Source organism: Desmodus rotundus, chromosome 2 (genome assembly GCF_022682495.2).
Source record: "Desmodus rotundus isolate HL8 chromosome 2, HLdesRot8A.1, whole genome shotgun sequence".
In the NCBI taxonomy this organism is placed as follows: Eukaryota; Metazoa; Chordata; class Mammalia; order Chiroptera; family Phyllostomidae; genus Desmodus; species Desmodus rotundus.
The window spans coordinates 101,092,342-101,119,794 of NC_071388.1; the positions used below are offsets into that span (position 1 = coordinate 101,092,342).

Genomic DNA, 27,453 nt, shown 5'->3' on the forward strand with positions numbered 1-27,453 from the left:
AAATGAAGAGAGAGTTTAGAATAGGGGTTAACACACTTTTTCTTAAAAGGCTAGAGGATTAATATTTTAGGCTTAGTAGCCCAGATGGTCTCTATCACAACTACTCAATTCTGCTGTTACAGCACAAAAGCAGCCATAGAAAATACATAAATGAATTAGCATGGCTTTGCTCTGATAAAACTTTATAAAATAAATAAAATAACTAAACATTAATTATGAAATAAAACTGACTATAGTATGCTGACAACTGGTTTAGACTAATGCTAACCAATAAAAATGTAATGTAAACCATATATGCAATTAAAAATTTTCCAGTAGTTATATTAAAAAAGTAAAAATAGGTAACATTAATTTTCATGTTTTATTCAAATCAGTATATCCAAAATATTAACATTTCAATGTGTAATTAACTTTAAATGTTATTTATTTTTTGCATTAAATCTTCTAAACCTAGAGTGCATTTTACACAAAGCACATCTCAATCTGAATGCTAATTTTCATCAGAAATACCTGATCTGTATTTAGATTTAATAAAATTTACAGCTGAAAAATAGATTCATGTACTCATGTTATTCCAAACATACTTACATGTTTTCTAATGACTGGATCAAGTAACCACTTCCAAGTTTAAAATAATTAAAATTAAACAACAGTTACAATTCAGCTCCTTGGTTATACTAGCCATACTTCAAGTGCTCAATGGCCGTATGTGGTTAGTGACTACCACCCTGAATAGTGCAGGTCAAGGTAATGCGAGGCTAAATGTAGCTGGCCTCTGCCTTAGTTCTCTGACTCAGGGACCACGTGGAACACCAATCTCCAGTCTAGGGCTACTGCCGTACTTGATTTTCTAAACTTCACCGCTGTGTGAGCTGAATCTCAGCACGTAGTGCTATGCTAATGTTTTTGGCCCACCTGAGCTGTGGAACTAGCTAGTCATCATTCTTGTCCATCTGAATTCCCACTGTGGAAATTTTCATCTCCATTTTGGGCTATCTTGTTCTATAGGTCTCCAAGGGACAACATAAGTAAAACTTGCTATTTCTAAGCTGTGTGCAAAATTATTGCATTTAATTAAGTCAGCAAGTTAACTATGAGGGTGTAAAATATCCTTGGCCACATTCACCATCAATCAGTAGTCAGTAGCAGGCCCTCTGTCCCATTGTATCTACCCAACTTGAAATTTTACCTTCTTATGTACCATGCATTCCAACTGTGCAGCTCAACAAGCTGAGCTACCAAACCTACCAGGATATATACATACACAACAATTTTAAAATAATAACCCAGTGAATTTGTGATTATCTATGGAAACAAGTGACAGGGAGAACAAAGATAATTCAACATACCTCCCAAATGGCGTTCTGAGTTTTAATCTTGTCTCCTACAAACCTAAGTCACTTTTCTACCTTTGTTCTTGGGAACTTGTTAGTAAACAAAGTAACTATTTGGCAATTAGAAGCTGACTAGGTAAAGAGAGGCACACACACCTCAATGACCAATATATGATTAAAACGAAAGACCAACTGCATAATCCTGATAAATTTATCAAAATCCTCAGAATTAAGTAGTATATTTAAATAAGAAAAAACATACTTACAAATTTCTTTCCGGACTAATGAAGGAACAGTATGTTTTTCATGTCCTTTCTTTTTAGATCCATACCTTTTGCCCTCCAAAGGTCTAGGATTACATCTATTTTCTGAATATGCTATTTCTGAACCTATTAATAATTAAAACAAAAGTTCATAAGCATTAAAAGAACTACTTAATGAGAAAAGGTGATCAGAAAAGCAGCATTTAAAAAATAAAACCTGAATCTTCATTTCTCAGGATGTTCTGCAGCAAAGAAGCACAACCATCAAGCCCCCGTACAGCTTCAGTCTGTAAGGAGAAAGTCATTTAGCAATGGGTACATAAAATTTCAATGCAGGGAAAGAAAACTAATTGCATAGTTTAAAAATTTCTTTTAGGAACAATTTAGTATTGGTAGAAAACATAGTTTTAAAGCAAAAGCAATCATACTTCCTTAAGGCAATTAATACTTTACCTTTGAATTTTTATTCCCAACTTTTAGCTTTTCCCTGAAGACTAATTAAAATAATGTACATTATATCGATTCAGTTTAATCTTACCTGACTTTCTGAATCAGAATGGATGGGATAGCCAGAATCTGCATTAAAACGTGGTATCTTTCTTAAATGAGTCCTAGAAAATAAATTGAACAGTTTTACAAGTATATGTAAGTATATTGTAAGTAGTCATTTTCCCCAAAATATATTGTAAGTAGTCATTTTCCCCAAAATATATTGTAAGTAGTCATTTTCTCTTTAGCAAAGTTTGCATAAGAAAACTTGTCCAAACATGTATAAAACAGACTTACATAGCACTTTATGAAGACTGTACAGACTGGTAAGCACTACAATGACCAGCGTGGGTAGATACGGAAGGCTCCCCGCCAGAGTGTTGTGAGGGTAGAGACCCATCCAATTTTCTAGGGTAGACTAAATTTAGTCCAGGCCAAAGACCTGAAAAATCTCTTGAGATTTCCTGAAATTGTAACCTTCTTTAAGTACTTACGACTTTTTTCCACTTGTTAATTTAGCAGGTGCTGGGTGCTTTCCTGAAGATGACACCTACAAAATAATATATTATAGTAGGTACACAAATACTTGTCTATTATACTTTTAGTATGCTGTCTTAACAAAACCCGAAATACTACTTATTGTTTACTTTTTTATTGTGGTAAAACATAACAAAAAATTTACCATCTCTAAGTGTAAATACTTCTATGGCATTAAATACATTCAATACATTCACTGTTGTGCAACCATTACCATCACTCATCTCCAGAACTTGTTCATCTTCCCAAACTGAAATTCTGTACCCATTAAACATTAACTTCCCATCCCTTCCTCCCTTCAACCCCTGGCAACTACTCTTCTTTCTGTTTCTATGAATTTGACTACTGTAGGAAGCTCATATAAGTGGGATCATACAGTATCTGTGTCCCTCTGTGACTGACTTATTTCACTTAGCCCATCCTCGAGGTTCATGCATGTTGCAGTATGTATCAAAAACTCCTACCTTTTTAAGGGTGAATAATATTCCATTTTATGAATGTACCATGATACTAATTTTTAATAAGTGTGATACAGTCTAAAAACCAACTGAACTCATAATTTGTTTTATATAAAATGTCAAGCAAACAACATATATATTTGTTCCTTACGTCTACTTGAATTGAAAATGAAGTTGAGATAGTAAAATAACCAGTACAGTAAGTTGGACTATACTCAATCCCTGAACATGTTCTACATTCCTCAAATTCTTCAAAACATGTAATTCAAGATATAGGGCACAGCCCATAACGCTGATTCTATTTACCCACATTCTTTATAATGCCCACACACCATTGATAAAGCACACACCATTCCTCTTTATCTATACCTTGCTTTCTCAATTTTTCCTTTTAAAGTCATATAGCATACTTTTCTTAAAGTATGCTATATTTTTTAATTTTAATAATTTTAATAAAATTTTATTTTAAAAGTAATATAAGTAGGCTACCTTTTTTGTAGAAAAAAAAAATATGCGTCTGCTTTTACATGCACCCAGTATCTTGACTGAAACGACTGTAGTTGCTTATGGAAAGGGAAACTGAGAATCTGGGGGAGAGAGCAAGGGAGACTTTCCATGGTATACCTTTTTATAGCTTAGTAACTTTATACAAGACAAATATATTATCTCTATTAAAATATAATTTTTAAAAGACACAGTTAAATTCCCTACTCACTCTCTGATTTCATCATTCAGGTGTAGTCACTGTTACATTTATGATTTTTCTTGACATGTTTACATTATTTCATCCCAAGAGAGCTCTGACCAGTAACTCAACTTTCTGGAGTTATATCATGTTCTATTATTTGTTTGAATACGTACTCCCTCCTTTTAAGAATGCCACTGAGAATATACTGAAAAAGTTGAGTCGTGTCTTTCCTTAAGATAACGGAATATGATGGAGTCACGAAGCCAGCAGTGAGAACCAAAGTTGCAGGAATAAGATCCCATGTAACATACTCTGCCGGTCCTAGCACACACTCAGGGTCTTTCCCTTCTGCATATCTATGTTGGTGTCCTAGCCAGAATCATAATAAAAATACAAACCATGGGGCTGTTAAGTCTAAAACAACTACAATTATTATCTTTCAAAATTAAAAAAAAAGCACTGAGATAAATGTGGCATAACTGTATTATACACAGTATTTCTCCAAAAATACACACGAGGTTATATTACAATCAGGCAAAGAAAATTACTCAGGATAAAAACACCCTGCAACAGTAATTACCATATTGACACATTGAGCATCCACTGACAATTCTTGCCTTAATAACTAACTTGCCAAATATTGATTTTTCTAACTTACATCATTCTTTCTACGTTTATTGGCATTTGACTTCGGTGAAACACATTTCCTTCTCCATTTACTTGTTACTATAGACTCATTGGTTCCTCTTTTATTCAATAGGTTATGTCCACTATTATTATTTTGATGCTCAAGTTGTCCCAGATTCTATCAGTGTGAGTCTCTTCAAACTGGTTCCTGTATCTTTTAACATGTCCCCATTAGTTTCTGAGCCATCCCTTACTTCCTGCAACAAGGGGCTCCAGGCCATTTTTTTTTTTTTAATTTTGGTAAGAACAGTTAACATGAGATCTACTCTCTTAAATTTTTAAGTGTACAACACAGTACTGTTAACTATAGACATGATGTTGGAACTTATCTTGCATAACTGAAAATTCATACTCACTGAATAGCAACTTCCCATTTTCCACTCCCTCTCTCCTTCTATGAGCTTGACTCTTACTTTATAAGTGGAATGATGTGATATTTGTCCTTCTGTGGCTGGCTTCTTTCACTTAGCATAATATCCCTAAGGTTCATCTATGGTGCACATGGCAGAATTTCCTACTTTTTAGAGATTGAACAACATTTCACTGTGTGTATATAACACATTTTCTTTATCCATTCATCCACCAATGGACATTTAGTTGTTTCCACGTCTTGGCTATTGTGAATAATGCTTTAGTGAACATGGGAATTTAAGTACCTCTTCAAGATTCTGTTTTTAATTCTTTTGGATAAACACCCAAAAGTGGGAATAATTTTTTGAGAAAGTTTTACACAGCTTTTCATAGCAGCTGTATCCTTTACATTCCCACCAACAGCATACAGGATTCCAATTTCTCCACGTCCTCACCAACATTTACTTCATTTTTGTTTTTATTTTTGTTTTTAAATAATAACTACCCTCACTGCTATGAGATGATATCTCATTGTGGTTTTGATTTGCATTTCCCTGATGACTAGTGATGTTGACCAAAATCTTTTCATATCTGTTAGCTATTTGTATGTCTATAATTAATATTCACAAGTGATTTGCCCATTTTAACATCAGGTTATTATTTATTTATTTATTTTGCTCTTGAGTTGTAGGAGTCCTTTAGATATTGTGGATATTAACCCTTTATCAGATATATGGCTTTCACATATATATATTTTCTCATTACATAAGTTGTGCTTTCACTCTATTATTCCTTTTGCTGTGCAAAAGTCTCTTATTTTGATGTATCCAGGTTCTTCTTATGATTTCCCTGTCTCAGCCTTGGAGTCGACCACTTCACCAAGAAGCTGTGGTTCCTTTTACTGGACAATGTTATTTTAAAACCAATATTTAGGCACGAGAAATGCTCTTTGCTATTGGGGCTTCCAGTCTTTTTTCATATGGATTATGTACTGTCACCAAGACTATAGTTGTAATTTTAAACCTTGTGTTTTCACTTTTAAATCTTTCCACATTAACATAGTCTTCAAAATTTGTTAATGATTGCATAGTATTTCTTTGAGTGCAAGTAATATAATGTGCCTTTGCTTTGCTTTGTTTTTCATAACTAAAAAATAAATCTGAAATAAACCTCTCCATATACTGAAAACAGCCTTTTCATATTCAAGATTAAAAGCTTATTTGGTGAAAGGTTATTTGTTGTTCAATGGCCCTTGTTACAACTTGTAAAACTACTCTCCAAACTGAATGCCCCAAAACACAATGCACTGGATAATCAGACTATTTTACCTCATATTTTCTTCCACAGTTTACTCTGCTATTTGAGAAAAATACAAGCATTTCTTAGGAATCAGACTTACCAACCAGTGCAGGATAAAATTACATTTGTGGAATGATTTCAAGTGTACTAAAGCCTTTCATTTCACTTAATCCACAGCCTGTGAGCTGATACTGTTTCTAAGAGGTGGAAATCTAAATTTCAGAAAGATGATTTGTTCAACCATACACCTTCACAGTATAGTGTAATGTTTAAAAGAATGGACTCTGGCACCAGCCCTGTGGTCTGAATCCTGTCTGCACTGTTAACCAGTTACTGTTAGGGAAGTTATCGGTATCTGAACTGCGGGCAACTGCAGGGAAGTTATCTTTTTCTGAACTCTTCATCCCTCAATTTCTTCATCTATAAAACGCTGATGATAAGAGTATCGACCTCCTAAGGCTATTGTGAAAATTAAATGAGAAATTATATGTAATATACAAAAGCACTTACAGTACCTCCACATTGCTATCTAAATATTAGTTGCTATTATCATTAGGATAGTAGTGAACTAAGTTTTGAAGGTGCCTAAATTTTGTTGCATTTATGTCAAGTGTGAGATATATGTTTCACCAGATTCTTTGACTTAATCTCCTCAATTCTTTGAGCCAGAATTTTATAAAAGAGACTCAAGTACTTTTAAAAGAAATAAAAAGTACTTGCTTACTATCATTACCATAGTAGAACAGGAATTTGAATCTGTTGACTATGACTACAAAACCCCTTGCTGACCGGGCACATTCTGAGTTGATTCAATATAAGAGAAAAATCTATAAGGGTGGGTCTGGTCTGAAAGTACTGAGAGTCTTGAGCCAGGTCTTAAAAAAAGGGTAAGATTCATATTAATGGGGAAGACAGCTTTATAGGTAAGTTAATAAAGGACAGAAGACCAAAAATCAGGGGGAAGGCTGGATGTACTTAAGGATAAGTAAGATCATTCTAAGTAGCAGGTCTCTGTAAGAGTTGATTCATTCCCTGAAAATCTACTATATGTCAGGTGCTGTCCTAGACCTTGAAGATGTAGACATAAATTGTGTAGTAAGGTAGGCAGATAGATTAGCGACTTCTCTAGCGTGAAAAGTGGTTTGACAAAGATTAGGACAGGGGACAAAAGGAGACCTAAGAGGCACTCAAACAGTGGGGATGGGAGTGTTAAGCAAGGCTTCTTTCTACAAGTGGCCCTTGAGCTGAGACAGGAGATGGGAAGTGTGGCTACGAGATAGGAGCGCATTCTAGGCCAAAGAGAGTGCAAAGGCATGTTACAAGAGAGGACATGGGGCTGCCAAGACAATGTAGATAGAACAGGTGAACGGTGCTAGATATTGGACTAGGGGCCGCGGCCGGTAAGAAATACACAGGCCAGAATCAAAAAAATCTCAAGCCAAAGAACTGAGATTTTATCCGGAAAAGGAAGCGCTCCAGTGTCAGATTTTTAGCAGAAAAGAGTCATTTAGTTACAACTAGGAGTGTGCATTTGAGATGGGTACGGCTAAAGGCAGTGACACGAACTAGGCTTTATTTTTTAACTACTAGTAAAATACCAGCAATTGTGACGAAGGATCAGCTAAGAGCGGCACTTGGTGGGAGAGCCGAGAACCTGGATTTGATGCAAGAATGTACTGAAGCTCGAAGATGTTAAATTACCTGACCCGGCGGCGGAGGCTGACCTCCAATCCCAGTCCTACAAAGCCAGTGCTCTGGAGGGCTACAGCCATTAAAACAGAATGTACATCTACGGACAGAGCGGCTGTGTTAGGATTAGGTGTCTTCCCCACTTCTCTTTCCCAGCATTTCTAAAGCGATCGCACTCTTTGTTTTTTGTTTTTTTCTTTCAGTTTTCCACTTCTCCCGGCCTGAGAACCCCCTCCATTCCCACAGCGGACACCTCAGATCCACAGCCCTCACCTGGCCCGGTCGAGATCCGGACCTAACCATCTCTCGCAGTCTCACTGAAGCCCAGACCGAAGGAAGCAACACCGCACTGTAAAAGGAATTAACCGCCGTGGACTCCGGGCCGCCCTCTGCCCGCCCTCCGGGCTTCCGCTTCCGGAAGGAGCCCGCGGAGAGCCGCGCTTCTCAGTCAGCAGCCGGCCGCTGACGCGTCTCCCCTGGCCCCAGCCCGGCGCTCTGGGCCTGCGCAATAGACCTCTCCCGGCTCCCGGCTCTTCGCGTAGGCTGGAGGTGGAGGGAAGGCCTAGAAACGCGAGTGGGGCGGGGCTAGGGAGGGGCTCAGGAGGGGTGGGGCCGGGGCGGGTGGAACACGGAAGGGCTTCACGAGGAGTTCTGGCCCTGCGATGAGAACTACCGGGTAGTGCAACTGAGGGAGGATTGACCCCCCCAAGAACTCGCGAGGTCCAGGGAAAGGGACGCGGGTAGAGGTAGGATAGGATTGAGAAAGAATTGCGCTGAGCTTTTGGGTTTGGACTCCTTGCTTTTAGTTTGGTGTCTTCTGTGACATTTTGAATGATTTTCTAATAGTCAATAAAAATCAATTCTAGGTCTCTGCGTAATTCTGATGGCAATTTCAAAATTACCGTATTTTTCAGACTATAGGACGCACCCCCCAAATTTGGGAGGAAAGGGGGATGCGTCTTATCGTCCGAATGTAGCTGAGGTGGCTCGCTGGGGTGGGGTGGCTATTTATGTCATTAAATATTTTACCGCATTTTTTGCTTCAAAAATTTTTTCCTATTTCCCTTCTGTAAAAACTAGATGCATCTTATGGTCCGAAAAATACGGTATTCACTGTGGCCCTTGATCTCAGAATGGTGCTCATCACCTGAAAGTTGGGATTCTGGTTTTACTTCCATGCATAGTTGTCTACTCTTCAGCCTAGGTAGTTACTGTGAAAGAATGACACAGTATTCTTACCGTGGCTCGCTGCACTAATTTTAATGGAAATTAGTCGTTGGTTTTTAAGGCATTGAGTTTTGGGTTAATATTTTAAATCAATTGACTTCATTTTTCTAATTAGGAAAAAGAGCAACCTCTTGAAAGTCAATGCAAGTTTAATTGCAAACCAATTGCAATTAAAGCAAAAACTCAGAAACTAAAAGCTGTCCACCAATATATTGCACACTCATACTGAGTGATTTGGGGAATCTGGGTATTTAGTAAATTTAGTTTTGAATTAGATTAGACTGTGAAACCTCTCTCTTCTTCATCCCTCTCCTATAATGTTTAATACATTCACCTAAAATTACAGATTATTTTTCTTAGTTGACTTGATTTTTAAAAACTGACACTGGTATTTTAAAATACATGCTTATTTTAGAAAATATGGATGAGCAACAATAAAAATCCCCTGTGTAATCCCACTACCCAGTTTGGTGCGTTCCCTTCTAGACTTTTCCCAACTGTGTATACATACATAAATATATTGTAGCAATACAATATGATACATATAACTGTAATATGAAGGTTTTCTGTCATTATTTCATCAACGTTGTTTCTTACTAATCTACAATTACAAAATGGCTGCTTGGTGTTCTATTTCCCTACTGTTTAGAATTTTATGTCCCCAACTTACATTTTTTTGTTTGTTGGGTTTTTTTCCTCTTTTGTGTTTAAGATAATAGCTTCTGTTTTTGTTGATTTTCTTTTGTTTTGTGTCCCCACCCCCAATATTTTTACTGTGGTAAAATACATAACATAACATAAAATACAACATATAAAATCTACCATCTTAACAATTTTTAAGTACAATTCCAGGGTATTAAGTAAATTCATAATGTTGTGCAATTGTCACCACCATCCATCGCCAGAACTCTTTCATTCTTGTAAAATGAACTCTATACCCATTTAATAATAATTACCATTCCACCCCACCCAACCCTCAGTACCTAACAACCATGATTCTACTTTCTGTATTTATGATTTTGACTACTCTAAATACCTCATATAAGTGAGAATTTAAAGTATTTCTCCTTTTGTGACTGGCTTATTTCACTTGTCTTCAAGTTTCATCCACAATGTAGCATGTGTCAAAATTCCCCTCTTTTTTAAGGCTAAGTCATATTCCATTGTATGTGTATACCACATTTTGTTTATCCATGTATCTGTTGATGTACACTTGGGTTGCTTCCACATTTTAGCTATTGTGAACATTATCACGATAAACGTGGTATACCAATATCTCTTCCAGACCCTGCTTTCAATTCTTTTGGTTATGTAGCCACAATTGCTAGGTCATATGGTAATTCTATTTTTAATTTTTGAGGAACCATCATATGCTTTTTCACGATGGTTGTACCATTTTACATTCCCATCAACAGTGCACAAAAGTTCCGATTTCTCCACATCCTCATTAACACTTTTTCTTTTCTTTTTTTTTTTTAAATAGTAGCCATCCTAATGAGTGTAAGGTGGTATATCACTATAATTTTCATTTCTGCTTCCCTGATGATTGGTGATGTTGAGCATCATTCCACATGCTTATTGGCTATTTCTTTGAAGAAATACCTACCAAGTCCTTTTCCCATTTTTAATTGGGTTTGTATTTTTATTGTTGAGTTTTAGGACTTCTCTGCATATTCTGGGTATTAATCTCTTAGGTATATGATTTGCAAATATTTTCTCACAATCAACAGGATTGGTTGCCTTTTTACTCTGCTGATATTGTCTTTTGATGCATATTGTCTTTTGTGTCTTTTAAAAAACAGTTTTTTATTTTCATGAAGTTTCCAGTTTGTCCATTTTGTCTTTTGTTGCCTGTATCTTTAGTGTCATATCCAAGTAATAATTGGCAAATTTAATGTCATGAAGGTTTGCCCTGTTTTCCTTCTAAGATTTCTATAATTTTAAGTCTCACATGTAGGTGTTTGATCCATTTTTAGTTAATTTTTGCATAAGGTGTTAGGTAAGGGTCCAACTTTATTCTTTTGCATGTGGATGTCCATTTTCCAAACATTATTTATTGAGAAGACTGTCCTTTCCTTATTTCATGGTATTGGCACTCTTGTCAGAAATCATTCGATCATATATGTAAGGTTTTATTTCCTGGCTCTCTAGCTATTCTTTTGGTCCATATGTCTGCTTTTATGCCAGTACTGTGCTGTTTTTGTTCCAGTAGCTTTGTAGTAAGTCTGAAATAGAAGGAAGTGTGACTCTTCCAGCTTTGTTCTTCTCTTTCAAGATTGCTTTGGCTACTTAGGATTCCTTGAGATATCATATGAATTTCAGGATGAGTTTTTCTATCTCTGTAAAACTGTCACTGTGAATGTAGTAGGGATTGAATTGTAAACACTTTGAATAGCACTGACATCTTAATATTAAGTATTGCAATCAATGAACATGGGATGTGCTTGCATTTATTTATGTTTAATTCTGTCATCATTGTTTTGAAGTTTTCTTTTTTTAATTTTTTAAATATATTTATTGATTATGCTATTACAGTTGTCCCATTTCCCACCCCCCTCACTCCACTCCATCCTGCCCACCCCCCCCCTCCCACATTTCACCCCTATAGTTCATGTCCATGGGTCATACTTATAAGTTCTTTGGCTTCTACATTTCCGACACTATTCTTACCCTCCCCCTGTCTATTTTCCACCTATCATCTATGCTACTTATTCTCTGTACCTTTCCCCCACTCTCCCCCTCCCATTCCCCTATTGACAACCCTCCATGTGATCTCCATCTCTATGGTTCTGTTCCTGTTCTAGTTGTTTGCCTAGTTTGCTCTTGTTTTTGTTTTAGGTGTGGTCATTAATAACTGTGAGTTTGCTGTCATTTTTACTGTTCATATTTTTTATCTTCTTCTTCTTAGGTAACTCCCTTTAACCTTTCATATAATAAGGGCTTGGTGATGATGAACTTCTTTAACTTGACCTTATCTGAGAAGCACTTTATCTTCCCTTCCATTCTAAATGATAGCTTTGCTGGATACAGTAATCTTGGATGTAGGCCCTTGCCTTTCATGACTTGGAATACTTCTTGCCAGCCCCTTCTTGCCTGTAAGGTCTCTTTTGAGACATCAGCTGACAGTCTTATGGGAAGTCCTTTGTAGGTAACTGTGTCCTTTTCTCTTGCTGCTTCTAAGATTCTCTCCTTCTGTTTCATCTTGGCTAATGTAATTATGATGTGCCTTGGTGTGTTCCTCCTTGGGTCCAGCTTCTTTGGGACTCTCTGAGCTTCCTGGACTTCTTGGAAGTCTATTTCCTTCGCCAGATTGGGGAAGTTCTCCTTCATTATTTGTTCAAGTAAGTTTTCAATTTTTTGTTCTTCCTCTTCTCCTTCTGGCACCCCTATAATTCGGATGTTGGAACGTTTCAAGATGTCCTGGAGGTTCCTAAGCCTCTCCTCATTTTTCCGAATTCTTGCTTCTTCATTCTTTTCTGGTTGGATGTTTCTTTCTTCCTTCTGGTCCTCACCATTGATTTGAGTCCCAGTTTCCTTTGCATCACTATTGGTTCCCTGTACATTTTCCTTTGTTTCTCTTAGCATAGCCTTCATTTTTTCATCTACTTTTCGAACAACTTCAACCAATTCTGTGAGCGTATTGATAACCAGTGTTTTGAACTGAGCATCTGATAGGTTGGCTATCTCTTCCTCGCTTAGTTGTATTTTTTTCTGGAGCTTTGAAGTGTTCTGTCATTTGGGCCTTTTTTTTTTTTTTTTGTCTTGGCATGTCTGTTACTTTAAGGGGCGGAGCCTTAAGTGTTCACCGGGGTGGGGTAACACTGGTTGCTGTGCTGTGAGGCTGTACACGGGGGAGGGGCCGAGAGGGAGCAATGGCTGCTTGCTCCACTCTCCACAGGATTTTAGTCACTCCCTCTGCTACCCACAATCGAATTGGGCCCCTCTGGTGCTGGTTCCTGAGTGGGTGGGCTTGTGCATACTCTAGGCCCCTGTGGGTCTCTCCAACGACCTCTCCTGTGAGGCTGGGAGTCTCTCCTGCTGCCACCCCAACCACCACGGGCATTTTCAATCAGAGGTTTGAGGTTTTATTTCCCCATGCTGGAGCCCTGGGTTGCTCGGTCTGCTTCGCTCCCCGCCTTTTGTCCGGTTTATCTGTGCGCGAATGTGGGGCCAAGGGGTGCTACTTGCCGCTCTGCCTGCCCCGTTCTCCGCCACTCTGAGTCCAGCCCTCTCGGTTTATCTCTGTGCTAATGTGGGGCCACAGGGTCTGCTAGTGGTCGGACTGCCTGCCCCGTTCGTCCCACACTCCGCCAGTCTCGGTCCCCCCATGGCAACGCGAGTCCTCTCTGCCCCAGCTGCCCATCTCCGCCCCTCCTACCAGTCTGGATGTATGTTTCGGACTTCCTTGCCATTCGATTTTCTGTCAGTTCTGGTTGTGCGAGGAGGCGCAGTGTGGCTGCCTACGCCACCATCTTGGTTCTCCCCTTCTCCTTTTTTTAGTTACAAAGTAAATTATATTTTTTCCCACTTTGCCTTGTCTCTATCCCCTACTCTTATTATTTACCCTCCCTCTACCCTGGTGCAATCTCTTATTTTTCAGTTAGTCATCTCATATTTGTTTTTTCTTTCTTATAATAGTCTCAATCTCTTTAAAACTTTACTAATATTGGCACACTGGTGGTTGATAGTGTAATTGTGGGTGGGGGATATCTTTGTGGGTGGGACTTGGATTCCTGGGCTGTTTGGTTTTTGTTCTGGCAGCACCTGTACAACAGTATACAAGACATGGAGGGTGGTGTGACTCTCACTCAGTCAGCCAGAGGGAAGAACCCCCTAAAATGACTCAACAACAATCAAAACCCAATCGCAGCCGCATAAAAGGCATAAAGAGCAGTGCAAGAACATCAAGCACAGGTGATCAAGGAGATTGCACCACTGAGTCCCGCAGGTCTCCTACCACAGAAGACCACACCACAAAGACAGGAAGTCAAAGCAGATAAATCTAACAAGAAGTGTTATCTAAAGTGGGGAAACAAAGAAACAACCCTAAATCGAAAGGAAGAATCCCCAGAAAGGTTGCTAAACGAAACTGAGGCAACCAAACTACCAGACATCGAGTTCAAAATAATGGTTATAAAGATGCTCACAGAGCTCAATGAGAACTTCAAAGAACTCCAAGGAAGCTTGAAGGAACTTACTGCAAACTATACCAGCATCACAAAGTACATAGAAACCTATCAATAAGAGACAAGAGGAAATAAAAAATACAATATCTGGAATGAGGAACACAGTAGAAGGAATTAAAAGCAGGTTAGATCAGGCAGAGGAGTGGATCCGTGAGCTGGAGGACAAGTTAGAAAAAAATTCCCAGGTAGAGAATTCACAAGTAAGGGAGCTGTAGGACAACATGAAATGTAAAAATATCCATATACTATGGATACCAGAAGGAGAAGAAGAGGGCCAAGGGTTACAAAACCTGTTTGAAAAAGTAATGATAGAAAAAATCTCTGACTTGATCACAGAAAAAGTCATGCAAGTCCAGGAAGCACAGAGGGTCCCAATCAAAATGAAACCAAAGCAGCACGCTCCAAGACACATCATAATAAAAATAGCAAAATTCAAAGACAGAGAGAATCTGATTTCTGGCCAAGGTGGAGAGGCATAGGTTGAAATGCTTCAGTTCTTCACACAACCAAAAGAAGGATTACAATGAATTTAAATACAAAAAACAAGCAGAACTACCAGAAAATCAAACTGCATGGAAGTCCAGCAACCAAGGAGTTAAAGAAGAAACATTGATCCAGACTGGTAGGAGGAGAGGAGACAGGAAGCTGGGGTGGAGAGGACTCATGGCAAGGCAGGGACCAGGCGGGGGAGGAGGCAGCTGGTAGACAGGACTTCCCACATTTGTGTGTGGATAAACCAGGAGGAACAACTGGGGAGTGTCAAATCACACAACCCAGGGTTCCAGCGCAGGGAAATAAAGCCTCAAAACCTCTGGCTATAAAAACCTGTAGGGGTTGTGGTGGCAGGAGAAACTCCCAGCCTAAAAGAAGAGTCCTTTGGAGAGGCCCACAGGATCCTAGAACATACAAGCCCTCCCACCTGGAATAAGCACCAGAAGGGCTGAATTTGCCTGTGGGAAGCACAGGAAGAGAAGGAAAGTGGGGAGAGAGCCAAGCAAGCAAGCAAGGGGCATGGTTCCCTCTCTGACCCTGCTCGCACATACAGCACCACAACACAGTGAAGTGGGTTGCCCCACCCTGGCAAATACCTAAGGCTCTACCCCTTACAACATAACAGGCGCACTGAGGCAAAGAAATATGACTCAAAGAAATATGAGATCAAAACTCCAGACAAAGAACTAAGCAACGAGGAGATAGACAATTATCTGATGCAGAGTTCAAAACACTGGTAATCAGGATACTCACAGAAATGACTGAGTTGAGTTGCAAAATGAAGGAAGAAATGAAAGCTACACAAAGTAAAATATAAGAAAATCTATAGGGAACCAACACTGACAGGAAGGAAACCAGGACTCAAATCAATGATTTGGAACAAAAGGAAGAAATAAACATTCAACTAGAACAGAATGAAGGAACAAGAATTCATAAAAATGAGGAGAGGCTATAGGAACCTCTAGGGCAACTTCAAATATTCAAACATCCAAATCATAGCAGTGCCAGGAGGAGAAGCGAAGAGCAAGAGATTGAAAACTTATTTGAACAAATAATGAAAGAAAAGTTCCACCATTCTCATGAAGGAACTAGACATGCATGTCCAGGATGCTCAGAGAATCCCAAAGAAGTTGGATCCAAGAAGAAACACACCAAAACATGTCATAATTAAGTTACTCAAGATTAAAGATAAAGAGAGAATCTTAAAAGCAGCAAGAGAAAAGGAGACAGTTACCTACAAAGGACTTCCCATAAGGCTATCAGCTGATTTCTCAAAAGAAACCTTGCAGGGAAGAAGGGACTGGCAAGAAGTATTCCAAGTCATGAAAGGCAAGGACCTACATCCAAGATTACTGTATCCAGCAAAGCTATCATTTAGAATGGAAGGGAAGATAAAGTGCTTCTCAGATAAGGTCAAGTTAAAGAAGTTCATCATCACCAAGCCCTTATTATATGAAATGTCGAAGGGACATATCTAAAAAAAGGATAATATCAAAACTATGAACAGTAAAATGACAACAAACTCACAACTATCAACAACTGAACAAAAACTAAAAAACAAAAACTAAGCAAACAACTAAAACAAAAAGAGAATCATAGAATTAGAGATCACATGGAGGGTTATCAGAGGGGAGGGAAAGGGACAAATGTGGGGGAAAGGTAGAGGGAATAAGAAGCATAATTTGTAGGCACAAAATAGAGAAGGGGGGTTAAGAATAGTATAGGAAATGGAGAAGCCAAAGAACTTAGATGTACAACACATGGACATAAACTAAGCAGGGGTGGGAATGCTGGAGGGTAGGAAGATGCCGGGTGGAGGGGATACAGGGGAGACAAAATCAGTACACTTGTAATAATAATAAAATATATCTTAAAAAAAATAAAGTATCTGTTGGACATCTGTTAAAAAACAAACAAAATAAAACAAAGACAAAGCGAGAATCTTAAAGACAGAAAGTGAAGAACAGATAGTAATGTAGAAGGAAGCTCTGATAAGGCCAGCAACTGACTTCTCAACAGGAACACTACAATCCAGAAAGGAATGGCAGGAAATATTCCAAGTAATGAAAAGCAAAGGCCTGCAACCAAGACTACTCTACCCAGCAAGGCTCATAATAAAAATGGAAGGCAAAATAAGGAGTTTCCCAGACAAAAGAAGGCTAGAATACATCTCCACCAAACCAGCTCTGCAAGACATGCTAAAGGGACTGATTTAAGAAGATGAGGAAAAAGAGTGAGAGACAGAGGAACAGAGGTACAAAGGGGGGAAATGGCAAAGAATAAGTACCTATCGATAATAACCTTAAATGTAAATGAATTAAATGGTCCAATCAAAAGACATAGGGTAGCTGAATGGATAAGAACATGATCTGCACATATATTGCCTACAAGAGACCCACCTTAGAACAAAAGACCTACCTGGACTGAAAGGGAGGGGTTGGAAAAAAAATATTCCAAGCACCTGTACAGGGAAAAAAATGCCAGTGTAGCAATACTTATATCAGACAAAATAGACTTCAAAACAAAAGCCATAAAAAGAGACAAACAAGGTCACTTCATAATACTGAAGGGAAGAATTCATCAAGAAGACATAAATATTATAAACATACATTCAGCCAACATAGGAATACCCCAATATATAAGGAAAATCTTGGAGGACTTCAAGAAATATATAGACAGCAACACACTTTTGTTAGGGGATTTTAAGACTCCACTGTCAAAAAAAGATAGACCTTCCAAACAAAGAATCAACAAGGATATTGTGGCACTGAATGACACTCTAGATCAAGTGGACTTAACTGATATATAGAGAACCTTTCACCCCCCAAAAGCAAAATATACATCTTTTCAAATCCACATGGAATATTTTCAAAGATAGACCAAATCATAGGACACAAAACAAGCCTCAACAAGAGAATTGTTGAGGCTTTCTCAACAAGAAAATTGAAATCATACCAAGCATTTTCTTGGATCACAATGGCTTAAAACTAGAAGACAACCTAAAGGAAAAAACTCAAAAACAGTCAAATGCATGGAGATGGAATAACATGTCATTAAACAATGAATGTGTTAACAACAAGATCAAGGAAGAAATAAAAAGCTTTCTGGAAACAAATGAAAATGAACATACAACAGCCCAAAACCTATGGGACACAGCAAAGGCAGTCCCGAGAGGGAAGTTCATAGCAATACAGGCCTACCTTAAAAAGATGGAAACATTTCAAAAGAAAACAACCTAAACCTACATCTACAAGAACTGGAGGAACACCAACAAACAAAGCCCAGAGTGCATAGAAGGAAGGAAATAATCAAGACCAGAGCAGAATTAAATTACATAGAGACTAAAAGAAAACTCCAGCACACAAAAGCCCTGGACTGGACAACTTCACAGGAGAATTTTGCAAAACATTTAGGGAAGAGCTAACCCCCTATCCTACTCAAACTATTCCAAAAAATTCAAGAAAAGGGAAGACTCTCAAACTCTTTTTAGAGACCCATATCATCCTAATTCCAAAACCAGATAAAGACACAACAAAGAAAGAAAACTATAGGCCAATATTGCTGATGAACATAGATGCTAAAACCCTCAACAAAATATTGACAAACCACATTCAGCAATACATTAAAAAGATCATACACCATGATCAAGTGGGATTCATCCCAGGGATTCATGGATGGTACAATATACACAAATCAATATACATAATACATTATATAAACAAAACAAAAACAAAAATCACATTATCACATCAATAGATGCTGAAAAAGCATTTGATAGAGCACCCATTTATGATAAAGACACTCAACAAAGTAGGAGTAGAGGTTAGCATACCTCAACATAATAAAGGCCATATATGAGAAACCTACAGTCAACATCATCCTCAACGGGCGGAAACTTAGAGCTTTCCCACTAAGATCAGGAATAAGACAAGGGTGTCCACGTTCACCACTTCCATTCAACATAGTATTAGAAGTTCTAGCCCCAGTGATCAGGCAAGAAAAAGAAATAAAAGGCATCCAAATTGGAAAGGTGGAAGTCAAACTGTCACTGTTTGCAGATGATATGATAGTGTACATGGAAAATCCTATAGACTCCACCTAACAAGTACTTGACCTAATATGTGAATTTGGCAAATGGCGGGATACAAAGTCAATATTCAGAAATCAAAGGCATTTTTTGTACACCAACAATGAAATACCAGAAACAGAAATTAGAGGGGGAAATCCCATTTACTACAGTAACAAGAAAAATAAAGTACCTAGGGATAAACTTAACCAAGAAGGTAAAAGACCTGTACTCAGAAAATTACACAACACTGAAGAAAGAAATTAAGGAGACACAAACAAATGGGAGCGTATAGTATGTTCATGGCTTGGAAGAATTAACATTATTAACATGCCCATACTACCAAAAACAATTCATAGATTTAACGCAATCCCTATTAAAATACCAATGACATATTTCACAGATATAGAACAAACATTTCAAAACTTTATATGGAACCATAAATGACTCCAAATACCCTCAGAAATTTTGAGAAAGAAGATCAAAGTAGGAGAGATCACAATACCTGATATCAAACTATATTACAAGGCCACTATAATCAAAACAGTCTGGTACTGGGATAAGAACAGACCCCTAGATCAGTGGAAGAGAATAGAGAGCCCAGAAATAAATCCAGGTGCCTCTGGTTAATTCATATTCAACAAAGGGGGCAGGAAAATGAAATGTAGTAGAGATAGCCTCTTTAATAAATGTTGCTGGGAGATCTGGACAGGTACATGCAAAAAAATGAAACTAGACCACCAACTTACACCATAAACCAAAATAAACTCAAGATGGATAAGAGACCTAAGTATAAATCGTGACATCATAAAAGTCCTAGAGGAGAACATAGGCTGGAAAGTTTCAGATATCCCACATAGCAATATTTTCACCAATTTGTCCCCTAGAGCAAGGGATAAAAAGGAAAGAGTAAACATCATTTAAAAGCTTCTGCATGGGTAAAGAAAATATCAGCAAAATAAAAGGCAAACAACCGTATGGGAAAATATATTTGCCAATGGTACCTCAGACAATGTTTTGCACTCCAAAATATATGAAGGCTCCACACCTAAAGACAAACAATCCAATTAAAAAATGGGCAATGGACCTCAGCAGACACTTCTCCAAGGAGGACATACAGAGGACCCATAGGCATGTAAAAGGATGTTCAGCATCACTAGCCATCAGAGAGATGCAAATTAAAACCACAATGAGATACCATTTGACACTGGTCAGAATGGCCATCATTAACAAAATCAACAAACAACAAGTGCTGGCAAGGTTGTGGAGAAAAGGAACCCTAGTACACTGTTGGTGGGAATGAAGACTGGTGCAGCCACTGTGGGAAACAGTATGGAGTTTCCTCAAAAAACTAAAGATGGAACTGCCTTTTGATCCAGTAATTCCACTGATGGGATTTTACCCTAAGAATCCTGAAACACCAATCCAAAAGAACCTGTGCACCCCAGTGTTCATAGCAGCATTATTTACAACAGCAAAGTGCTGGAAACAGCCTATGTGCCCATCAGTAAATGAGTGGATCAAAAAACTGTGGTACATTTACACGATGGAATACTACACAGCAGAAAGAAAGAAGGAAGTCCTACCATTTGCAACAGCATGTATGAAAATAGAAAATATTATGCTAAGTAAAATAAGCCAGGCAGTGAAAAATACCATATGATTTCACCCATAAGTGGAACCCAATCGACAAACAAATGAGCTAAAAAGAACCAAAGACATGGAAATAAAGAATAAACTGACAGCGAGGGGGGAGGGAGATAGTTAGGGAAAGAAGGGGAACATGTACAAAGGACTCATGAACAAGGACAATGGGGTATGGATTGTTTTTGGCAACAGAGGTTAGACAGGGTGGGGAGAGCAATGGGGGGGAAATGGAGACAACTGTCACTGAACAACAATAAAAAAATGCTAGTGTCCATATTTCTGAAACATATGTGCACATATATGTATGTACATATATGTTTATTTATCAGAAGCATTCAGGAGCCTCTCCAGTGATTTTGGGTTAATCCCATTTTTACCTAATTCAAAATCAGCTTTCCTCATTTGAGTGTCTAGCTTCTTCTGTGGCAGGGCTCTGGTGATCTTGGAAGTTGTTGGTTAACTAGGGAAAATGAGGTGCCTGATTGAATAGCATCAAAGAGAGAAAAGACATGGAGCACATAGAAAATGGAATTGAGCCATAATCTTTGCGTTTCCCTCTGAAGCTTTAAATGTATCTGCAGTCTCAACTTTAATCAAATAAGTTTTATTTAGAAAAGAAAGAGCCCACTTTTTTCCTTTATGAAATCCTGATTTTATTACTTCTTGAATATTTTTCTTTTTAAAGAAGAAATACAAACTATATATTCCAGAGGCCTCAGATTGACAGCTTAACTTGAATCACACTAGGATTCAGGTATTTCTGGTCATGGTACAAAGGCTAGTGGGATGGGTCTGACAAGGGTCTGTTGGCAGCAGGGACTAAGAGACCCCATTTGGAATGATCTCATCACAAGGAAAAAAAGAGTTGGTTTGGGCAATGTGCCAGATTTAAGGGTCAAGTGTGATTTTAATACAGTACAGTATCAGCCAATCATTGCCCTGCCACCCCTAGGGCTTGTGCCTGACCCAAGTTGAGAGATGATAGTGATTAGTATGCTAAAAAATTTGATTCACTAAAATCTCTGTAAGGCATTGCAGAGATTTGGTGGTGCCCCAATCCACATACTTATTGTGAACACCTATGACTTCCTACCTGAGCACTTTTTTCAGGAGCAAAGGAAGCAAGCTCAGGCCAGGAACTGGGCAAGCTAGAAATGCCAGAACGTTAATACCCTGGAAGCAGCCCTCAGTCAATGACAGAACAGAATTTGGTGAGGAAGCAGCCCTTAGCAGATGATGTATAACTCCCTCATCCCTTAAGGTGGGATACGTCTGAGGCATGTTCTACACTGTCTCCCAAAGTCCTCCAGAAGGACTGGGCTCAAGGATATCTCGCTTGATAACACACCCTGTTAGCTTTCTTCCCATCACTTACTTTTCTTACTTCCTTTCCACTGTTCCTGGGATTGCCTCCCAAATACTAAACTGCTCGCATTTACATCCTTGTTTCAGAGGCTGTTTCCGGGGGGGGGGGGGGGGGGGGGGGGAGGTGAGGGCAGGAATCTCAATACTGAGACAGTCATTGAGTACACAAGGCAGCACAAGTTTGGAGTCAGGCAACCCTGAATTCAAATCCCTTCTCACCAGTAGCAGCGAACAACTTAATTTCTTAAAGACTGTTTCATCTGTGAAATGGGGATAATAGTATTGACTTCATCAGGACAGTTCATTAAAAAGATGTTGAGAATGTATGTGAAGTATTATGCACTGGGGCTTGTACACAGTAGGTACTTAATAAATGTTGACTATTATCAATTACATATTTATAATATTGATAATACAGCATAGTTCAGGTTGAGGGCAAAGCTGTTTTCCACACTTGGGGTGACTGCTGAAGGAGTTTTGGAAGATGTGCTGTAGAGGTTGGGTGTCTGATAAGAATATGGAGTCTAGTGATTAAATGACTTAAGCGGAAACATTGCCACAGAAACACTGCTTTTATTACATTTATGAACTTAATTTGCTTTCTTAGAGCCTTTCATATTGGGGTGGTTCCTTTTGCTCCCCTTCACTTCCCGCTCCTAGGCAAGATCATATTTAAATTCTCTGATCACAGTGAAAGAGAATTTCTTTCAGCCACACTGAGGCAGGCTGAAGGATTTCACTCATTCTCTCATCCCAATTAATTGGACTGCAAGGTTCACTGGGAGTGTTTCAGGGTTTTCAAACCGCCTAAGATCCCGGGATGGGCCACTTTGACTAAGATGGCAGGCAGCAGAGACAATTAGCTGTTGCCATGCCCCTGCAGGTGCAGCCGGATGACCATGATTATAGAATATGTTTCAGCTCTTTTCATTGTTTTTCTCTAGCTCACAATCAAGGGCCTATGGTAATGTCTGTCACAATCTTCTTTTACTTATTTAGACACTAATAGACAAATTTCTCCCCAATTCAGTAGAGGGATATATGTATAAAAACATAAGATAACATGATTTTTATACAAAAATAACTTCTCAGAGCAGATAGTATTACAGATAGAAGTGACCCAGCAACCTGGCCTTAAGAACAATAGCCCAAGGCCTGTTAATCTCTTCTGTCTCCTGGGAGAAAGAAAAACCTTTCTGTGACCTTGTCAGCTGGTCTTAAGCTCATGCAGGGGATTTTCCCAAGAGGGTCCCATTTCATGTGTCTAGGGTGTCTGAAAAATCCCTTGATATTAACACTTTTAATACTGGTCTCTGAGACACTTCATTAGTACCCCTCAGGGCCATTTGCGTTAAAGTGATTTAGGTTTATGTCTTAGTGTTAAACTGTAAGCTCCTTGAAGGCAGAATTCAGATATGATTTATTTGTGTGTGCCCAGAAAGCAATATAGATCCTGCCTAGGGTTGCCAGGTTTGGGGGTGGTGGGAAGGAAATACTAACTGTTTATCCAAAATTCAAATTTAACTGGCACCTTGTATTTTATCTGGCAATGCTATCCCTGGCATATAGCTACCTCAGTAAATATTGGTGAGTGAGGAATGAATGACTAGAATTGTACCAACAAATGGAGAAATAAACTGGTAAAAACATGCATTGACCATGTAAAAGATACTCACCTAAGTTATGTCTAACAATCAAAAAACAGCAAAACTGTGTCTAGTTAACGTTCTGCCTTTGAAAATCTGACAGTCTGGTTTTGACTTGAGAGGCATTTTCTATCCATGCCTACTCAGTCACTTGTACTTAGTGTCTGTGTGGGAAGAATACTAATCTTCTATTAAGGTGTTTTGTTCCAATAATTTTACATCTTAATTCCACACATCTCTGATTTCATGTTTGCCTAATTGTTTATTAGTGTGTACCAGTTGTACAAGAAAATGGACATTGGATGGTGTATGGGGTTCAGTTATTCTGAAGCACAACCATCTCTGTATCTTCCTTTAAAATTCCAAAAATGTGCTTTCACTCCAGCCGAACCCTGGGGTTTTGGGTAAAGTCATTCACTTTGATTAAGCCATCAGGACCAATTCTGTTTGGGAAAGATATATGCGTGGGGTTAGTTCCTTTAACAATTATTCTTAAGAAAGAATTTGTAAACTCTCTGGGTGAATTCTGCTGCAGCTCCTCCCACCCTCATCACTCACTTTTTCTCTGAACTCTTGACTGTCTGCTCCTCCTCCTCCTCCACTCCTACCCAACTGGCCAACCTGAACAGGAGCCAGCATCACCTAGAGGGCTGGCTAAGACACAGATGCTTGGGCCCTTGCTCCCCAAGTTACTAATTAGGCAGGTTAAGGGTGTAGCCTGAGGAACTGCATTTCTAACAGGTTTCCCGGTGATGCTGTGCTGCTGGTCTTCGCAACACGCAGAATCACTGTCCTATATCATTCCTCCCTTTCCTTTTCCCCTGCTCTTTTGGATCCTTATCTCTTGTTCTCCATAATATTTCTCTGTTCCCAGAGCAGTATAATACAGTATTCTCAGTTTGCCTTGGCTTGCTAGATTTATTTTCCTCCTTCTCTTTCCCCTTTAGTTGGTAAACGTCTACTTACACTTCCTGCTCAATGTAGGCCAGCATTCGGCTGACGTGTGATGCAGAGATCTCCCCATCCACTTCAGCAATATATGTGTAGAGAAACTGGAAGGTGCTGAAAGGGATCCGGGCAGGTCCACTATCATGGTCAGATGATAAAACTTCACACGCTATCTTGAGAGTTTTGGAAATGGTCTATAAAGCCATAAGATTAAATCAGGAGAAAGTCACTATTCCAGGCTAGATTCCTAAGACCAGTTTAGATATGAAAAAGAAAACAAAAATTTGCTCTCATAAAATGAAGTGGGGATAGTATAATATTCTGGCAAGTTTTAATTTTTTGTACACAAATGTTATTTAATTCAATCAGATAATCTCGATCTACTGGGTACCTTTTTTTTTTTCTTTTTTTTCTTTGTTGTAGGGATACTGTCAAGGAATTAAATTTATAAATTGCTCAATACTTTAAAATATTTATTATTTTGATCAGAACAAACTTACTCAACAAGAATTAGATTTGCATTCTACAACATTAAAATGATTTATTATTCTTATTGTGCTCTCATCTTACCTCCAAGGGGATGAAGTGATTAGTCTAACAAGATTCTTGGGGCAAATGCCTCTGGGGGGGATGGGAGGGAGAGAGTAGGTGGAGGGTAATGCCCCTGGGGAGATAAGAGTTGCAGATTCAGGAAAAGTGACACTGAGCATCACAATAAGCCTAGTTCTTCTAAAACATGTGGATCTAAAAACAAATAAAAATAAAGCATGTGGATCTATATGATCAGAACTACCCAGTACATTACATGACACTGACCTTGTAGTTGCTAGGAAAAATTAGTAGATGATGAATGCTAGCAGTTTTAATGGAAGGGTTGCTACAGGAGCAAATATTCCTTACAATGAAACTTGAACATTAAAGTGTCATGTTCAGAACTGAAGTTTTACTTATCTTTGTCTTTAAATAAAAACTACCCTTTGAATAGTAAGAGTTGTGAAATGATGGAATAAAGTAAAGAAATGATTCAAAGAAAGGATTGTTTAGCTCTGAATTGGCAAAGACGGGTCAACATATATACTTTGGTGTTTTATTAAAACAGGTGACATGGAGCTTCTGCTTACATACTCCCCAGGGATCAATGGAAAGTTAGTCCTACGTGGCAAACTAGGAGAAAGAAGCAGCAGCTGCTAGAACTCCCCAAATGGTTGGCCAGTGTTGTTCTTCATTTCTGTTTGCTATTATGCTCTCTTCCTCTCCCTGAGTGTTTACATGGTGTTTCTTTAACTGTGGTGTGTGTTACCCAGGGATGTAAGTCTGTATGTGAAGTATATGAAGATGCTGAATCAACTTGACCCACCTTCCCAGGGACACAGTTTTACCTGATGGCAGATAATTTAGACATTTTTGCATTAATTAATTATAATTGATTTAATATTTAAATATTTTTACATTTACAAGCATTGCTATTTTATGAAATAGAATCTTCAGTGTCTATGAGATTTAAAATGATATACTAATTGATGTCAAAGAAATTTTAGGTTTTCAGCAAGCCGCTTTCATTTACTTTTTCTTGCCCTTGGGAGTCCTCTCCTAGAAATTGCTATGGAGCACTGACTGAGGCAGTGTGCCAGGCATTCCAATGAAGGAGGACAGGAGGCCAGGCATACAAGAAGCTGGGTAAGAGGCTGTCAGTGAGGATGGAGAACATGCATGTAAGATGAGGTCAGCATGACAATGGTTTTGGGTAGATTTGCAAGCATGTGTGAACTGACCTACTTAATTTCCATCCATAGTTCATTTTCTCTGCTTTTCTTAAAACAACAACAGCAAACCCTACTCCCATAATGCCTTTGTCCTGTTGTCCTCTTCCTACAGTTTCATCCAAATTGAGGTGCTGTTATGATTTCAATTGTGTCTGCCCAAAGTTCATTCATATGTTGAAACCCTAACTCATATTTGGACATAGACCCTTTAAAGAGTAATTTAAGTTAAAATGATGTCATTAGAGTGGTCCTCAATCCAGTAAATCTGGTCTCCTTATAAGAAGAGGAAATTGGGAGTGTAGAGGGAGAGAGAGAGAGAGAGAAGATACATACATGCACATAGGAACAACCATGTAAAGAAAGAGGGAGGCATTGACCATTTACAAACCAAATGAGACTGTCCTCGGGCACACCTTGATCTCAGATTTCCAGCCTCCAGAACTGAGAGGAAATAAATTCTCGTTGTTAAGCCTCCCAGTCTGCAGTACTTTGTTATGGCAGCCCCAGTGAGCTAGTGCAGATGTTTTCTACCCCAAACACCCTTTTACTGGTCATTCAAACAACCTTCAAACTCTGTTGCCGTCATAGATTTTAAAATATTTTAAAAGATTTAATAAATGGATGAATAGATAAAGAATTCTCTGGCCTGGAGCTTTTTGGTAAACTTGAATAAATTTAAAGTAAATAGAAATCTGCATTCTGATGCAAATATATTTTGGTCAGATAGGCATTCACTTCATAGAGATAGCTTTTCAGCATCTTATGAGCCTCATTTTCGAACTTAGAGGTGAAAGGCTCAGGAAGTGAATTATTTGCTAAGAAAATATGTCATTCTTTCCAGTGAACACAATTACAGATCTCTGTATATAATTGGTCTCAGTGGAACAGGAGGTGCTGAAGCCTATTCTAGAAGAAGGGTGTGCTGAAAGGGAAGAGGAATACAGCCAGAGATCATGGCTGGCTGGTAAACTGGCAAAGGAAGGAAGGATTTCTGGGCTTGCCTCTAACGACGTATGGATTAACTAGAATGCAAATCCTCCTGTAGCTGGCAACGCCCTGACCACTCCCACATTTAAGTTCCCTACGGTAGTCTACCATGTAACAAGTGGGCATAACAGCAGTGGCTCCTAGATTCACACAGCACCCTTTATTTACAGACTAGACTTTCAGGCTGACTTCACTTCTGGGTGTTCTTTGACATAGAAATGATGAGGGGCAAAGTTATCCACCTCTGGACCTCTCAGAATTGGAGGGAATCCATTCTTATCCAGAGCCAGGCCTGAGGATGTCTCAATGGAAACAGAGAAGGGGGAACAAA

General features: G+C 38.7%; 3 protein-coding genes across 5 annotated transcripts in view; 1 reads left to right on the plus strand and 2 right to left on the minus strand.

Annotated features, from left to right (window-relative positions):
• The window catches only part of CCDC14 (coiled-coil domain containing 14), a 79,001-nt gene extending 70,756 nt beyond the window's left edge, over positions 1 to 8,245 (minus strand). For all 3 annotated transcript variants that reach the window (XM_071220632.1, XM_024578195.4, XM_071220631.1), the window contains exons 1-5: positions 8,069 to 8,245; positions 2,581 to 2,636; positions 2,136 to 2,208; positions 1,815 to 1,884; positions 1,601 to 1,723 (exon numbers count right to left, since the gene is read on the minus strand). In XM_071220632.1, the coding sequence (XP_071076733.1) occupies positions 1,601 to 1,723; positions 1,815 to 1,884; positions 2,136 to 2,208; positions 2,581 to 2,636; positions 8,069 to 8,098 (352 nt within the window). In that variant the 5' untranslated portion in view covers positions 8,099 to 8,245. The remainder of the gene's footprint in view (positions 1 to 1,600; positions 1,724 to 1,814; positions 1,885 to 2,135; positions 2,209 to 2,580; positions 2,637 to 8,068) is intronic.
• A 234-nt stretch (positions 8,246 to 8,479) lies between these two features.
• KALRN (kalirin RhoGEF kinase) overlaps positions 8,480 to 27,453 on the plus strand; it is an 838,419-nt gene continuing 819,445 nt past the window's right edge. The window contains exon 1 of the mRNA XM_053918456.2: positions 8,480 to 8,541. The gene's annotated coding sequence lies outside the window, so the exon portion shown is untranslated. The remainder of the gene's footprint in view (positions 8,542 to 27,453) is intronic.
• Positions 23,492 to 27,453, minus strand: part of ROPN1 (rhophilin associated tail protein 1) — a 31,909-nt gene continuing 27,947 nt past the window's right edge. Inside the window, exons 5-6 of the mRNA XM_024578198.3 lie at positions 24,391 to 24,566; positions 23,492 to 23,867 (exon numbers count right to left, since the gene is read on the minus strand). Of these exons, the coding sequence (XP_024433966.1) occupies positions 23,801 to 23,867; positions 24,391 to 24,566 (243 nt within the window). The 3' untranslated portion in view covers positions 23,492 to 23,800. The remainder of the gene's footprint in view (positions 23,868 to 24,390; positions 24,567 to 27,453) is intronic.